Source organism: Chiloscyllium punctatum, chromosome 6 (assembly GCF_047496795.1).
Source record: "Chiloscyllium punctatum isolate Juve2018m chromosome 6, sChiPun1.3, whole genome shotgun sequence".
Lineage (NCBI taxonomy): Eukaryota > Metazoa > Chordata > Chondrichthyes > Orectolobiformes > Hemiscylliidae > Chiloscyllium > Chiloscyllium punctatum.
Window position 1 is genome coordinate 83,618,206 of NC_092744.1, and position 16,861 is coordinate 83,635,066.

Below are 16,861 nucleotides of genomic sequence, written 5' to 3' on the forward strand. Positions count from 1 at the left end.
CTCTTACCTGCTGCCCACTAATTGTTGCCACAGGGATTGCAGAGGCCTGTGCTACACTCGCGTCCATGCTAACAGGCACATGTCCTGAAACCTTCGGAGGAACAGCCAAATGTCCAAGGCCAGATGACGGAGCCGGAGCAATGGGCCGACTGGGCAAGGGGGGCTTCAGGGTGGTCTATGAAGACAAAATTACCTTCTGACTTTGTGCAGGTAAGCAAAAAATGGCAATACCGGGACTGGAAAAGGCAGCAAGAATTTAGCTGGTTTGAAAATTTTCACAAGTACTTTGGAGTAAGACAGATAGTATCATGGGTGCTATACCTACAAACACTTTAACCACCTCAGCGGTGTTACCAGTTATTCTGTGGATCTCAAGGAAAAAATTGAAAGTCAAACAAGAGTGTGGTACAATCATTTACAACATAACAGATAGGCTAACAGAACAGGCAGGCAAAGGGCAAATGGAATTTCACACAAAGCAATCTGCAGTGACACATTTTAGCAGAAGGGATAGGAAGAGGCAATATAAACTTATAATGCTATAGTTTTAATATCTATACAGGAATAGAAGGAGCCGGAGGTTCATGTTAATCAGTCTTTGAAAACGGCAGGACATATTAGGAGAGTGTTTCACAAAGATTTGGGATTTTAGGTTTTTATGAAGAGAGGTACTGAATTCCCACACTAGCTGAGGTTACCACGAAGGACCATCCTTCTCAATCTCTTCCCTCATCAGAGACCCTGAGCTTAAACCACCACTGGTTGTCTCTTGAATGAGAGACCAATCTGACTAGTAAGACTATGGCAACTTTACTGTATTCTTTTGGACTGAATATTACAACAGGGCCTTTATATTGAACCTTTTAAAAAAAAAGCCCTGATTAATGCCAACTAAAGGGAGTACAGAGTCCTGGTTACTACCCTTTAGGATGCAAGAGCTCTTGACAAAATACAAACAGATTTCGTGGAATATCCTGCAATGTTGAGAGATATTAGTTTTCAGGTTAGGGTGGAAAAACTAGACTCTTCTTAGAAGAAAGGATGTTGACAGGAGATCTGATGAAAGTACACCAGATTATGGCAATTCAAGTAAGATAGAAAAGGAAAAATTGTTCCTATTAGCTGATTGCACAAAGACCAAGAGAGACATATTTAAGATTTTGGTCAAGAGCTGTGGGAGTTTGAGGGGCAAAGAAAAAATTTGCTGTGGAATTTTCAAACTCAAGAGAATGGAAGCAGAGACAAAGAATGATTTCAAAAGGATATTGGAAGAAGCCAAACCTGTAGGGCAATGGAATTGATTTGATTTTCTTGCAGGGAGCCTACATAGATTCAATAGCCACCTCCTGTGTAATTTAATAAATGCCACAACTCAATGCTGTTGGCATCCAGTGGGTACTTGACTTGGAAGAATCAGAGCTGGTCAGGCTAGCATAATGTTATAGGAATAAAAACAGCAATTGCTGGAAAATCTCAGCAGGTCTGTCAGCATCTGTGGAGACAAAGCACAATTAATGTTTTGGGTCCAGTTGTCTTTCTTCAGAACCTTTGAGGTTTCCATTTTGCTTTCTCTCCACATTTACTACATGGCAATAAAATTTCACATTTTAGGGAAGGATTCCATATGCTTACTGCTGGAAACAAAAGTAAGGTCACATAAGCTATTGAAACACACAGACAAGCTGCTCTAAATGCAGGCTCCCTGATTATGCTGTCAGGCAGTAAGCAGGTCCATGCCTCAGTGAGGCAATGTGTTAATGAAGTCCTCCACCATAATCGTTTAACTCACAAAGCTGGCAAATTTCAACAAGGACCATGCCCTACTAGACCTTACATTATATTCAAACACGTCCCTGGAAAATAAATGTATTAAAAATCAATGATGGCATAAATCAGACTTCAAAATGTGTCCCTAGAACAAAGGGTCATTGTTTTTCAACTGTTAACTTAATAAAAAAACTCATCAGGAATCATTCCTCAAGAAAAATAAATGTATCAAATAGAACTGCCATATTCTTTGACTCACTACAAGTAATATCCCAGGAGATGCATGAGTCATTGTGAAATAATTGAGCCCATCTGACAGATGCAGCACTGAAAGAATAGCGATGTGACTTCACTCAGGATAACAAGCCAGCTCGATGATCATGTTGAAAATCAAAGGACTGGAAAGAGCCACATGCAGCACACCAACCTCAGTGAGGCACAAGCTCCAAAGGGCTTTGTAATTACTTGCAGCAATGCTGCTCAGCTTCGTGGTGCTGGAATGCAAAAGAACATGATGCCAACTGCCAGTTCTGAGGAAGGGTCACTCGACCTGAAACATTGACTCGGCTTTCTTTCCACAGATGCTGCCAGACCTGCTGAGTTTCTCCAGCAATTTCTGTTTTTGTTTGTGGTGACAACTGCATCGACGTTGGAGCAGTCCTGATTCCATTGCCAGCCTGTAAGGATGAGAAGTGGACACAATGTTTCTCTTGGGTGCTCCACCAATGAGTTTGGTACCTCCACTCCATCTACCTCCAACAGTATCCTTACCAAAAAAGCTACTGATCCAAGTACTGAATACTCCAACTGACCTCAGCATCTTCAGCTTTACCCTGACAGTTACAGATTTCCATTAAGACAAAAAAAAAGAACTGTCGATGCTGGAAATCTGAAACCAAAACAGAAATTGCTGAGAATCTCAGGTCTGGCAGCAACTAGGGAGAGAGAAAGCAGAGTTAAGGTTTCAGGTCTCACTAGACCCAACATTTGGATATCCATTATCCCAAGGCAGAAATTGTTCCCAGGTTTCAATTTTAATGGCCTGGCTCTAATTTTATGATGCCACCTTGTTTTTGACTTGTCCTCAAACCTACTTCTCTACACCTACCACTGTGAACTCATTTTATTGTTTTGAAGCATGTCAATTGGATTATGCCTTACTGGCCCAAATACAAATGAGACAAAGCAGGAATACCTAACTTACAGTTAACTCTATTCCCCAGTCAGAAAGTACAGGTAAAACTACAATAAAAAAAAATCACCTAAGTAAGTAGTGTCCAGGTCGCATAAGCAGAAGAAAACATATGGCCACTTAAACTCTAAATCACCTGGGATGCACCGATATCATAATTAAAACACTGGCAACGAACAGAAACATGGTAAACGCCATCTCAAATTTAAACTTAGAGGGGTTCAGTGAATGGTTTTTAGAAGAAGACAACATACCTTCATTAGTCCTTCAGGGAAGGAGAGTTGGGTGCCTTGTGTGAGGTGTGTGGGAGGAGCACCCAGAGTTACAGGCACCCCAGCCTGCTGTAGATGGTGCTGTGCAGCTGGTAGCGGCTGTGCATGAGTCTGCACCTGTGGGTAAGGCCGAACTACAACAGTCTCCTGTTTCTCATCTCGGAATGGAAGTGAAGGGATCGGATTAGAATGCTCACGGGGCAAGTGCTCCACATCCCGATTCATCTCCTCGTTGGGGGCTGGAAGTAAACAGAAAATAATGATTAATCCACACATCACATGACTGGAAAGAGCCACAGATAAAATACTAAAACTCCAAAACACTTTGTAAATATTTACAGATACAGTTTTCAGCATGCTGGCATTTCAATTTAAAGATAATATAATAACATAAGAACTAGGAGGTGGTCATCTGGCCCTCTGAGCCTGCTCCGCCATTCAATAAGATCATGGCTGACCTTTTCGTGGACTCAGCTCCACTTCCCTGAACTCTCACCGCATCCTTTAATCCCGTTACTGTTCAAAAAAAAATCTAGCTTAGCTTTAAAAAATGTTTACTGAAATAGCATCAATTATTTCCCTGGGCAAAGAATTCCAGAGATTTACAACTCTGGGTGAAATAGTTCCTTCTCAATTCAGTCCTAAATCTACTCCCTCTAATCTTGAGGCTATGTCCTCTTGTCCTAGTTTCACCTGCCAGTGGAAACATCCTGTCGACTTCTGTCTTATCTATTCCCTTCATAATTTTATGTGTTTCTGTAAGATCGCTCCTCATTCTTCTGAACGTCAATGAATATAATCCCAATCTACTCAGTCTCTAATCATAAGCCAACCCCCTCAACTCCAGAATCAACCTAGTGAACCTCCTCTGCACCCCCTCCAGTGCCAGTACACCCTTTCTCAAGCAGGAGACCAAAACTGCACACAGTACTCCAGGTGGGGCCTCACCAGCACCTTATACAGCTGCAATATAACCTCCCTGCTTTTAAACTCAATCCCTTTAGCAATGAAGGGGAAAATTCCATTTGCCTTCCTAACTACTTGTCATACATGCAGACCAACCCTCTGCGATTCATGCTCAAGGTCACCCAGGTCTCTCTGCACAGCAATATGGTGCAACTTTTTAACCTGATGAAGGGCTGTTGCCCGAAACATCGATTCTCCTGCTCCTCGGATGCCACCTGACCTGCTGTGCTTTTCCAGCATCACACTCCCGATGCAACTTTTCACCATTCAAGTAATAATGCTTTTTACTGTTACTCCTACCGAATGTATGACTTCACATTTATTTACATTGTATTCCATCTGCCAGACCTTTACCCATTCGCTCAAAGTACCCCTGTTTCTCTGCAAAGTTTCACAGTACTCTGCACATTTTGCTCTCCCACTCATCTTTGTGTCACCTGCAAACTTTGACACACTGCACGTGTTCCCCAACTCCAAATCATCATCTATATAAATTGTGAATAATTGCAGTCCCAACACCAATCCCTGAGGCATACCACTAGTCACTGATTGCCAGCCAGAATAGCACTCATTTAACCCCACTCTTTGCTTCTGGTCTGGCACAAAGGGCATTGACTTGGGAGCTATCCTGAGCCACAGCATGTCAGCATTTCTTTAAAGTTTCTTTCAGGGAATGTTGATGTTTTTGGCAAGGCCAGCATTTGTTGCCTACCTCTAAATTACCTTTGACTGTCCTCTGCCCTCCTTAGTTCAAGAGTCAACCACACTGTGTGCATCTGGAATCGAAAGGTAGATTTCCCTGCCTAAAGAATATTAGTGAACTGGATGGATTTGCACAATGACTGAAGACAGTTGTCAGTGATGTGATGGCCCAGTGCTATTTTTGTTGGATTCGTAATCCAGGCACCCAGGTAAAGTCTCTGGGAACCATGGCAGATGGTAGAATTCAAACTTAAAATATTTGGATGAGATGCACTTGCCCATTACAGTATCAGTCGGATTGAACACCACACAGTCGTTATGAAGATGAGATTTCATCTTCATATCGATGAAAGCTTCCATCATGAGACCCTGACAAAAACACTTCAGCATTGAAAATTCATGCCCCAGAACTTGCCATGACCCTCTCCAAGTTGTTCCTGCACAGCCCTGGCATGTACCCAACAATCTGGAAAAGTGCCCAGGTTACATCTGGGGTTGTGTTAACTTTCAAGGGTAAAAATGAAAATAACTAAGGAAGCATTGGTTTAGATGAAAAAAAAATCAAACATCTTCCATCAAACCAACCACTGATATTGTCACCTGTTTCAGCTGAATTACCAACAAAAACAAAAAAAGTCATATTTACAGTAACCTTCATAACATGCCACGGTCCGTTTTAGTGAAGTGCAGTTCTTGTTGAAAATGTAGGGAGTGTGACAACTAATACTGCCCCCTTGACCATGACTTCACCTCCCACCACCAAACCATCATCTCCCAGACCATCCATAACCTCATCACCTCAGGAGATCTCCCATCCACCGCCTCCAACCTCATAGAAACAGGTGGTGCGGGGTTGTGGGACTACCTCCTGCCCAACATCTACAAACCTGACTGCCCCGGCCGACCCATCGTCTCAGCCTGCTCCTGCCCCACCGAACACATCTCTGCATACCTCGACATGGTCCTGTTCCCCTTAGTCCAAGAACTCCCCATCTACGTTCGGGACACCACCCATGCCCTCCACCTCCTCCATGATTTTCGCTTCCCCAGTCCCCAATGCCTTATCTTCACCATGGACATCCAGTCCCTGTACACCTCCACCCATTCCTGAAGAAGGGCTCATGCCCAAAACGTTGATTCTCCTGCTCCTTGGATGCTGCCTGACCTGCTGTGCTTTTCCAGCACCACATTTTCAGAACTAATTTGAACACACAAAGTTCCCACAAACCAGCAAAGTGAACATGAACAGATAACCTAGGAGAAAGTGAGGACTGCAGATGCTGGAGATCAGAGCTTAAAAATGTGTTGCTGGAAAAGCACAGCAGGTCAGGCAGCATCCAAGGAACAGGAGAATCGACATTTCAGGCATAAGCCTAAAGAAGGGCTTCTCCTGTTCTTGGATGCTGCCTGACCTACTGCGCTTTTCCAGCAACACATTTTTAGGCTCTGATCTCCAGCATCTGCAGTCCTCACTTTCTCCTATTGCTTAGTTCATGCCAAATAATGCCTGGTGGAGCCAGGAATGAAGCTTCTACTGATGCAAACTCTGTAATTGCAGTCCAATTCCGAGTAATCTCAGTCAAGTTCTCATCAATTCTCTCCCACTGCAGAAAGTCAGATTAGCCAGTAGGATGGTCAATGCATAGAAATACCTCAGCTGAAAGGATGCATTTGAACAAAACTTCTTTTTCTACCCTCAAAACACTTGATAGACAATAAATTATATTATAAAGAGTACCCCCTTACACAGGGAGCTAATTTGCACAGAGCAACATTTGCTTATTTTTATTGTCATTTAGGGGTGAGCTTTGAGCACAAAATAGATCTCCTTGCTCATAGAAGATGCCACACAATTCTTTTGCATTAACCCAAATATACAGTTGTCATGTCTTGTATGCAAAACACCCCTCTGGCAATACAGCAACTGCTCATTACCGCACCAAAGTACCAATCTGAATGATCAAATTCTGAAATGGTCTTAAGCTCACAGCCGGAGGAAAGAATGTCATGTCAAAGCAGAAACCAAAAGCGTAAAACAAAGCTGTAAGGGTTTGAGAATAAATCAGAGTGAACCAGCCTGTACGGGGGTGGCATGTTCCACATCCTGAAATGTATTGGCCTACCATAATGTAAATGTATATACAGCATAGAAACAGGCCCTTCAGCTCACTATGTGTATGCTAACAGAAAATCAGCAAACTACAGTTATCGAAGGGTCTGTTTCTGTGCTGTACATTTCTATGATTATGACTATGACTTGCACTTGATCTGTAGCTACTATGCCCTGGCATTAAGTAGTCATCCAGATGTTTTTGTAAATGTTGGCAGAGTACCATCCTCCACCACCCTCTCAGGCAGTGAATTCCCTCTCTGGGGAGGTAATGGCCTAGTGGTATTATCACCGGACTGTTAGTTCAGAGACCCAGGTAACGTTCTGGGCGCCCATGCTTGAATCCTGCCATAGCAGAAGGTGGAATTTGAATTCAACTAAATAAAAAAAAATCTGGGATTAAGAGTCTAACCATGAACATGAATGCATTGTCAATCATCAGAAAAATTTATCTGATTCACTAATGTCCTTTAGGGAAGGAACCCGCTATCCTTACCTGGTCTGGCCTACGTGCAACTCCAGACCCACAACAATGTGGATGACTCTTCACTGCCCTCTGCTCAATTAGGGATGAGAAATACAGAGGAACCTCGATTATCCAGCATTCGATGATCTGAACTTCGGATTATCCGAACAAGATCGCAACATCCCGATGATTGGCTAAATGACATTATCCGGCATTTGATTAACCGATTGAAATACTCCCCGCCCACGTCCTTCAGATAATCGAGGTTCCTGTCAATGCTAGCTTGGCCATTAATGCCTTCAGCCAGAGAATGAATAAAAAAAACTACATCTGTTCTCAGAGTGAATCAGCTGGAAGGAAATGTCAAGTAACCCTATTTGTTGAACTCATTTTTGCAACCCACTATGGTAACTAGTCCCAGTGTCATAAACAAGTGCTCCAATCTAGCATCCATCATTAGGATCTACATCATGCACCTGTTCATAAACTGCTTATCAAGGTAGGAATAAAAGAATCCTCACTGAACCACTAATGGTAGAATTGATTCCACGATTTCATGGAGTTCAAAAAGTCTAACAATGAGTCCCTGCTTAATGCTCTCCTGTCAAGACCTTCATTGCAAATTCAGTTAATTTACAAAGATACTGATGAGATAGCTTTCCACTTGCCTGTTACAGCGTTGTTGCCCGACACCCCTGGACCACTGCTGTTCTGCATGCTGGTGACGGAAGACTGACCTGCTCCCAGGCCTGATGTGGGTGCACTAGCTCGTGGAAACTGTTGAGTGCTCATTGGAAACTGGAACAAAATAGTAAAGGGGAAATTAGATAAAACCATTGGATGGTGTAAGTAGTACACTGCTGTGGTTTTGTTTCCTCATCGATATAAAGAAGCAGCAAGAGCAGGCCGTTCAGTCCCTCACACCTGCTTTTCATTAATGTGACGGCTCAGCTTATTGCAACCACAAATTCACATTCCTGTTCACTCGATAAACTTTCATCCCATCACTTAAAAATCCATCCATCCCAACCTTAAAAATGTCCAAGGACTCTACTGCAACTGCCTTTTCAGGAAGAGTGTTCCAAAGATGCTCAAGCCTGGATAAACGTTCACCTCATTATTTCAAATGGGCAATTTGGCTTTTTAAATCTTTAAACAAGGTGTTGTCTCAACTGTGTCCTGAATAACTAGCACAGATGGGCATGGTGGCTCAGTGGTTAGCACTTGTAATGAAGGTGTAGCTGTGTACTGTATCTTTAAGAGAGACAGGAAACTGGCAAGGACTGAGAGCACAGAGAGTGCTGAACAATTTAAAAATGTAACATCTGGTTAACACAAATAGCTGGTTTTGTGTTGCCACGGTACAAAATCAAATTCAAACCCCAATCAGTTTAAACAGTGCCAGAGACCAAAATCCAACTAATTAGCATTTTACTGGATATAGGTCTGCTTGGTGAGCTGGAAGGTTCATTTTCAGACGTTTCATCATCATACTAGGTAACATAGTCAGTGAGACTCTGGCTGAAGCACTGGTGGCATGGCCCACTTTCCATTTATCTGTTTAGGTTTCCTTGTGTTGGCGATGTAATTTCATGTGTTGACATCATTTCCTGCCCCCCCCCCTTCCCAAACAGTGGGTGGTAAATAGGATCCAAGTTAATGTGTTTGTTGATACAGTAAGGTTGGACGCCATGCTTCTAGGAATCGTTTGTTTGACTTGTCCGAGGATGGATGTGTTGTCCCAGTCGAAGTGGTGTCCTTCTTCATCTGTGTGTAAGGATACTAGTGAGAATGGATCATGTCGTTTTGTGGCCAGTTGATATTCACGTATCCTAATAGCTAGTTTTCTGTCTGTTTGTTACAGTTCTTGCACAGTAATTTGTAAATGACATTAGTTTTGCTTGTTGTCTCTATAGGGTCCTTCATGTTGATTAGCTGCTGTTTTAGTGTGTAGGTGGGTTGGTGGGCTACCAAGATGTCTGAGGCTTTCCCCTCGTCCCCTCCCCCTCACCTTCACCTCCCCACTTTGGACAGTGACCACAATTCGGTGACTTTTACTCTAATGATGGAGAGGGATAACTGTGCACTGCAGGGCAAGAGTTATAGCTGGGGGCAGGGAAATTATGATGCGGTGAGGCATGACTTCGGATGCGTGGCTTGGAAAAGTAGGCTTCAAGGCAAGGGTTCAATTGATATGTGGAGCTTGTTCAAGGAGCAACTATTGAGTGTCCTTGATAAGTATGTACCTGTCAGGCAGGGAGGAAAGGGTCGTGTGAGGGAGCCGTGGTTTAATAAGGAATTGGAGTCCCTTGTTAAAGGGAAGCGGGCGGCCTATGTAAAGATGAGGTGTGAAGGTTCAATTGGGGCGATTGAGAGTTATAAGGTAGCCAGGAAGGATCTAAAGAGAGAGCTAAGAGCAGCAAGGAGGGGACATGAAAGGTCCTTAGTTGGTAGGATTAGTGAAAACCCAAAGGCGTTCTATAGGTATGTCAGGAATAAAAGAATGACTAGGGTAGGAATAGGTCCAGTCAAGAATAGGAGTGGGAAGTTTCGTGTGGAGGCTGAAGAGATTGGGGAGACACTGAATGAATACTTCTCGTCAGCATTCACTCAGGAACAGAACATTGTTGCCGCCCTCCTCACCTCCACCCCCCGCCCTCCTCTCCTCCGCAGCCCCCTCTCCCCGCCCTCCTCACCTCTGCCCCCCCCCACCCCCGTCCCCCCTCTCCCCGCCCTCCGCCCCCCCCACCTCCGACCCCCCTGACCCCCTCACCTCCGACACCCCCGCCCTCCTCCCCTCCCCTCCCCCGCCCCCCCGCCCTCCTCCCCTCCCCGCCTCCGACCCCCCACCCTCCACTCCCCGCCTCCGACCCCCCACCCTCCCCTCCCCGCCTCCGCGCCCCCCACCCTCCCCTCCCCCGCCCCCCCCCTCCCCGCCTCCGCCCCCCCCCACCCTCCCCCCCTACCCTCCCCGCCTCCGCCCCCCCTACCCTCCCCTCCCCGCCTCCGCCCCCCCCTACCCTCCCCGCCTCTGCCCCCCCTACCCTCCCCGCCTCCGCCCCCCCTACCCGCCCCCCCTACCCTCCCCGCCTCCACCCCCCCTACCCTCCCCGCCTCCGCCCCCCCTACCCTCCCCGCCTCCGCCCCCCCTACCCTCCCCGCCTCCGCCCCCCCTACCCTCCCCGCCTCCGCCCCCCCTACCCTCCCCGCCTCCGCCCCCCCTACCCGCCCCCCCTACCCTCCCCGCCTCCGCCCCCACCTACCCTCCCCGCCTCCGCCCCCACCTACCCTCCCCGCCTCCGCCCCCACCTACCCTCCCCGCCTCCGCCCCCCACCTACCCTCCCCGCCTCCGCCCCCACCTACCCTCCCCGCCTCCGCCCCCACCTACCCTCCCCGCCTCCGCCCCCACCTACCCTCCCCGCCTCCGCCCCCACCTACCCTCCCCGCCTCCGCCCCCACCTACCCTCCCCGCCTCCGCCCCCCCTACCCACCCCCCCTACCCTCCCCGCCTCCGCCCCCCCTACCCTCCCCGCCTCCGCCCCCCCCACCCTCCCCGCCTCCGCCCCCCCCTACCCTCCCCGCCTCCGCCCCCCCCTACCCTCCCCGCCTCCGCCCCCCCTACCCTCCCCGCCTCCGCCCCCCCTACCCTCCCCGCCTCCGCCCCCCCCTACCCTCCCCTCCTCCGCCCCCCCCTACCCTCCCCGCCTCCGCCCCCCCCTACCCTCCCCGCCTCCGCCCCCACCTACCCTCCCCGCCTCCGCCCCCCCTACCCACCCCCCCTACCCTCCCCGCCTCCGCCCCCCCCCTACCCTCCCCGCCTCCGCCCCCCCTACCCTCCCCTCCTCCGCCCCCCCTACCCTCCCCGCCTCCGCCCCCCCTACCCACCCCCCCTACCCTCCCCGCCTCCGCCCCCCCACCCTCCCCGCCTCCGCCCCCACCTACCCTCCCCGCCTCCGCCCCCACCTACCCTCCCCGCCTCCGCCCCCACCTACCCTCCCCGCCTCCGCCCCCCCTACCCACCCCCCCTACCCTCCCCGCCTCCGCCCCCCCCTACCCTCCCCGCCTCCGCCCCCCCCTACCCTCCCCTCCTCCGCCCCCCCACCCTCCCCGCCTCCGCCCCCACCTACCCTCCCCGCCTCCGCCCCCACCTACCCTCCCCGCCTCCGCCCCCACCTACCCTCCCCGCCTCCGCCCCCCCCTACCCTCCCCGCCTCCGCCCCCACCTACCCTCCCCGCCTCCGCCCCCCCCTACCCTCCCCGCCTCCGCCCCCCCCTACCCTCCCCGCCTCCGCCCCCCCTACCCGCCCCCACCTACCCTCCCCGCCTCCGCCCCCACCTACCCTCCCCGCCTCCGCCCCCCCCTACCCTCCCCGCCTCCGCCCCCCCTACCCGCCCCCACCTACCCTCCCCGCCTCCGCCCCCCCTACCCACCCCCCCTACCCTCCCCGCCTCCGCCCCCCCCTACCCTCCCCGCCTCACCCCCCCCCTACCCTCCCCGCCTCCGCCCCCCCTTACCCTCCCCGCCTCCGCCCCCCCCTACCCTCCCCGCCTCCGCCCCCCCCTACCCTCCCCGCCTCCGCCCCCCCCTACCCTCCCCGCCTCCGCCCCCCCCTACCCACCCCCCCTACCCTCCCCACCTCCGCCCCCCCCCCCCGCCTCCGCCCCCCCCTACCCTCCCCGCCTCCGCCCCCGCCTACCCGCCCCGCCTCCGCCCCCCCTACCCACCCCCCTACCCTCCCCCCCTACCCTCCCCACCTCCGCCCCCTCCTCCCCTCCCCGCCTCCGACCCCCCACCCTCCACTCCCCGCCTCCGCCCCCCCCACCCTCCCCACCTCCGCCCCCCCTACCCACCCCCCCTACCCTCCCCACCTCCGCCCCCCCTACCCTCCCCACCTCCGCCCCCCCTACCCACCCCCCCTACCCTCCCCACCTCCGCCCCCCCTACCCTCCCCAACTCCGCCCCCCCTACCCTCCCCGCCTCCGCCCCCCCCACCCTCCCCACCTCCGCCCCCCCCTACCCTCCCCGCCTCCGCCCCCCCCCTACCCACCCCCCCTACCCTCCCCACCTCCGCCCCCACCCCGCCTCCGCCCCCACCTGCCCCCCCCGCCTCCGCCCCCACCTACCCGCCCCGCCTCCGCCCCCCCCACCCCCGCCCCCCCTACCCTCCCCGCCTCCGCCCCCCCCTACCCTCCCCGCCTCCGCCCCCCCCTACCCTCCCCACCTCCGCCCCCCCTACCCACCCCACCTCCGCCCCCCCTACCCTCCCCAACTCCGCCCCCCCTACCCTCCCCACCTCCGCCCCACCTCCGCCCCCCCTACCCTCCCCACCTCCGCCCCCCCTACCCTCCCCACCTCCGCCGCCCCTACCCTCCCCACCTCCGCCCCACCTCCGCCCCCCCTACCCTCCCCACATCCGCCCCCCCTACCCTCCCCACCTCCGCCCCACCTCTGCCCCCCTACCCTCCCCACCTCCGCCCCCCCTACCCTCCCCACCTCCTCCCCACCTCCGCCCCTCCCTACCCACCCCACCTCCGTCCCCGCCACCCGCCCCACCTCCACCCCCCCTACCCGCCCCACCTCCGCCCCCCCCTACCCGCCCCACCTCCGCCCCCCCCTACCCGCCCCACCTCCGCCCCCCCCTACCCGCCCCACCTCCGCCCCCCCTACCCTCCCCACCTCCGCCCCCCCCTACCCTCCCCACCTCCGCCCCACCTCCGCCCCCCCTACCCTCCCCACCTCCGCCCCACCTCCGCCCCCCCTACCCTCCCCGCCTCCGCCCCCCCTACCCTCCCCGCCTCCGCCCCCCCCTACCGTCCCCGCCTCCGCCCCCCCCTACCCTCCCCACCTCCGCCCCCCCCTACCCTCCCCACCTCCGCCCCCCCTACCTCCGCCCCCCCCTGCCCCCCCCTACCTCCGCCCCCCCTACCCTCCCCACCTCCGCCCCCCCCTACCCTCCCCACCTCCGCCCCCCCCCTACCCTCCCCACCTCCGCCCCCCCCTACCCTCCCCACCTCCGCCCCACCCTACCCTCCCCACCTCCGCCCCCCCTACCCTCCCCCACCTCCGCCCCCACTACCCTCCCCACCTCCGCCCCCCCCTACCCTCCCCACCTCCGCCCTCCCCACCTCCGCCCCCCCTACCCTCCCCACCTCCGCCCCACCCTACCCTCCCCACCTCCGCCCCCCCTACCCTCCCCACCTCCGCCCCACCCTACCCTCCCCACCTCCGCCCCCCCCTACCCTCCCCACCTCCGCCCCACCTCCGCCCCCCCTACCCTCCCCACCTCCGCCCCCCCTACCCTCCCCACCTCCGCCCTCCCCACCTCCGCCCCCCCCTACCCTCCCCACCTCCGCCCCCCCTACCCTCCCCACCTCCGCCCTCCCCACCTCCGCCCCCCCCTACCCTCCCCACCTCCGCCCTCCCCACCTCCGCCCCCCCCTACCCTCCCCACCTCCGCCCCCCTACCCTCCCCACCTCCGCCCCCCCCCTACCCTCCCCACATCCGCCCCCCCCACCCTCCCCACATCCGCCCCCCCCTACCCTCCCCACATCCGCCCCCCCCTACCCTCCCCACATCCGCCCCCCCCACCCTCCCCACATCCGCCCCCCCCTACCCTCCCCACATCCGCCCCCCCCACCCTCCCCACCTCCGCCCCCCCTACCCTCCCCACCTCCGCCCCCCCTACCCTCCCCACCTCCGCCCTCCCCACCTCCGCCCCACCTCCGCCCCCCCCTACCCTCCCCACCTCCGCCCTCCCTACCCTCCCCACCTCCGCCCCCCCCCTACCCTCCCCACCTCCGCCCCACCTCCGCCCCCCCCTACCCTCCCCACCTCCGCCCCACCTCCGCCCCCCCCTACCCTCCCCACCTCCGCCCCACCTCCGCCCCCCCCTACCCTCCCCACCTCCGCCCCACCTCCGCCCCCCCCCTACCCCTCCCCACCTCCGCCCCCCCCTACCCTCCCCACCTCCGCCCCCCCTACCCTCCCCACCTCCGCCCCACCTCCGCCCCCCCCTACCCTCCCCACCTCCGCCCCCCCCTACCCTCCCCACCTCCGCCCCACCTCCGCCCCCCCCTACCCTCCCCACCTCCGCCCCCCCCTACCCTCCCCACCTCCGCCCCCCCCTACCCTCCCCACCTCCGCCCCCCCTACCCTCCCCACCTCCGCCCCACCTCCGCCCCCCCCTACCCTCCCCACCTCCGCCCCCCCCTACCCTCCCCACCTCCACCCCACCTCCGCCCCCCCTACCCTCCCCACCTCCGCCCCACCTCCGCCCCCCCCCTACCCTCCCCACCTCCGCCCCACCTCCGCCCCCCCCTACCCTCCCCACCTCCGCCCCACCTCCGCCCCCCCCTACCCTCCCCACCTCCGCCCCCCCCTACCCTCCCCACCTCCGCCCCACCTCCGCCCCCCCCCTACCCTCCCCACCTCCGCCCCACCTCCGCCCCCCCCCTACCCTCCCCACCTCCGCCCCACCTCCGCCCCCCCCCTACCCTCCCCACCTCCGCCCCACCTCCGCCCCCCCCTACCCTCCCCACCTCCGCCCCCCCCCCTACCCTCCCCACCTCCGCCCCCCCCCTACCCTCCCCACCTCCGCCCCACCTCCGCCCCCCCCTACCCTCCCCACCTCCGCCCCACCTCCGCCCCCCCCCTACCCTCCCCACCTCCGCCCCCCCCTACCCTCCCCACCTCCGCCCCACCTCCGCCCCCCCCTACCCTCCCCACCTCCGCCCCACCTCCGCCCCCCCCTACCCGCCCCACCTCCGCCCCCCCTACCCTCCCCACCTCCGCCCCCCCTACCCTCCCCACCCCTCCGCACCACCTCCGCCCCCCCCGCCCCTCACCTCCGGCCGCCGCTCCTCACCCTCCGCCCTCCTCACCTCTGCCCCCCCGCTCTCCTCACCTCCGCCCCCCACTCTCCTCACCTCCGCCCCCCACTCTCCTCCACCCCACCCTCTTCATGTCCACACCCTACCCACCCTCCTCACCGCCACCCCATCCCACCCTCTGCCCCCTCTCTGCCCCCTCCCTGCCCCCCACCCTCTCTGCCCCCTCCCTGCCCCCCACCTACTCGCCCTCCCCACCTCCACCCCTCCCCACCCTCTTCATCACCGCCCCCTCAACTCCACCAAGTCCCCGCCCCCTCCCCACCCCCATACCTCTCACCTCCACTCCACTCCCTCCCCTCCACCCTATTCCCTCTCCCCTCACCCCGCAACCCCTACCCGAGTCGGGCCTCACTTTGTCACTCCTCCTCTGTCATGAACACAGTCCCGTAGCTGACGGTGCGGATGTGAGCACCTCTACCCCCGCCGGGGTGGGGTGTGGTGGGGTGGGGTGCGGGCCAGTTACCGACCTGACCCTCGCCTCTGGTTATCTCGCTGTTGGGGTTGAGATCGCGGGCTCTGTCCGCCTTCACTTCCCGAGGCTCCGCCGCCCCTCGACGGCCTTCCCAACAACTGGACAGCGGATTGGCCAGGCCTCGTTGCCTCCTGTATCGCTATTGGTGCAGGCGAACCCGGCCGCCGAACACCGCCCGCCGCGATTGGGTGGAAGCGCCCGGAGCCGACCCTGGATCCCGGCTGCCATGGCAACCGGCGGCCGCGGGCTGGTCCCACCCCCCGCAGGGTCCTCTGGGAGTTGTAGTCTTTTGCACACTTCCGGTGCCTGGTGTTTGCTGTTGGAGATGAGACACTGTCCTGAGGAGCGAGCATCGATATCAAACACTAACTCTGTTTGTTTACACCGGATGTTCCCTGCAGTTGCAGATTGTTTCCAAACCAGCCTCTGCAGTCTTTATTCTTCTGATTAAAAGGCTGAAAAGAGCGAGCTGTCTCTCTCCAGTGGGGGGGCCTTGGCTGAGTAGGCCCGCCCTGGAGCCTGGACACCGAGTGAAAATGGCCACTGTGGAAGATACCAGCCCCAGGGATGCACCATGGGATGACTATGCATCCCCCCCCGGAGAGTGTCTCCTCCCCCCCCCCCCGGAGAGTGTCTCCTCCCCCAAGCAAAATGTCCCCCAGAAACTGCCTCTCAAGACCCACTGTCAAACAAAGCACATGAAGTGTTGACAAAACAGAAATGGCTGGAAAAACCAAAGAGTAGCTGGACGCCAAAACCAGTCACTTTGCTACTCTTCTCCATGGACGCTGCCAGACCCGCTCCATCAGTTTCTGCTTTTGCTTCTGACCACCAGCATCTGCAGTTCTTTTTTTTGTAATCATTAAGCGTTGCCAGCCACGCTGGGATCCGTGTGATGCCCAGGCTGCTCTGCACTCGCTCAATAAACTGGACAGGGGTGTGCGGTCACTTGGGTACCAAAGGCTCACATTTTCATCACAGGGCTGTGGCTGCATGTCTCATCATTTCAACACCTCAGGCAC

General features: G+C 56.5%; 1 protein-coding gene across 4 annotated transcripts in view; it reads right to left on the reverse strand.

Annotated features, from left to right (window-relative positions):
* The window catches only part of LOC140479149 (histone deacetylase complex subunit SAP130-like), a 56,165-nt gene extending 40,168 nt beyond the window's left edge, over positions 1-15,997 (reverse strand). For 2 of the 4 annotated variants that reach the window (XM_072573111.1, XM_072573108.1), the window contains exons 1-4: positions 15,720-15,837; positions 8,144-8,273; positions 3,214-3,470; positions 8-175 (exon numbers count right to left, since the gene is read on the reverse strand). In XM_072573111.1, coding sequence (XP_072429212.1) covers positions 8-175; positions 3,214-3,470; positions 8,144-8,267 — 549 coding nt within the window. In that variant the 5' untranslated portion in view covers positions 8,268-8,273; positions 15,720-15,837. Of the gene's footprint in view, positions 1-7; positions 176-3,213; positions 3,471-8,143; positions 8,274-15,703 lie in introns of all 4 variants that reach the window. The other 2 variants (XM_072573109.1, XM_072573110.1) reach the window with 2 other exon arrangements.
* Positions 15,998-16,861: the final 864 nt, after the last annotated feature.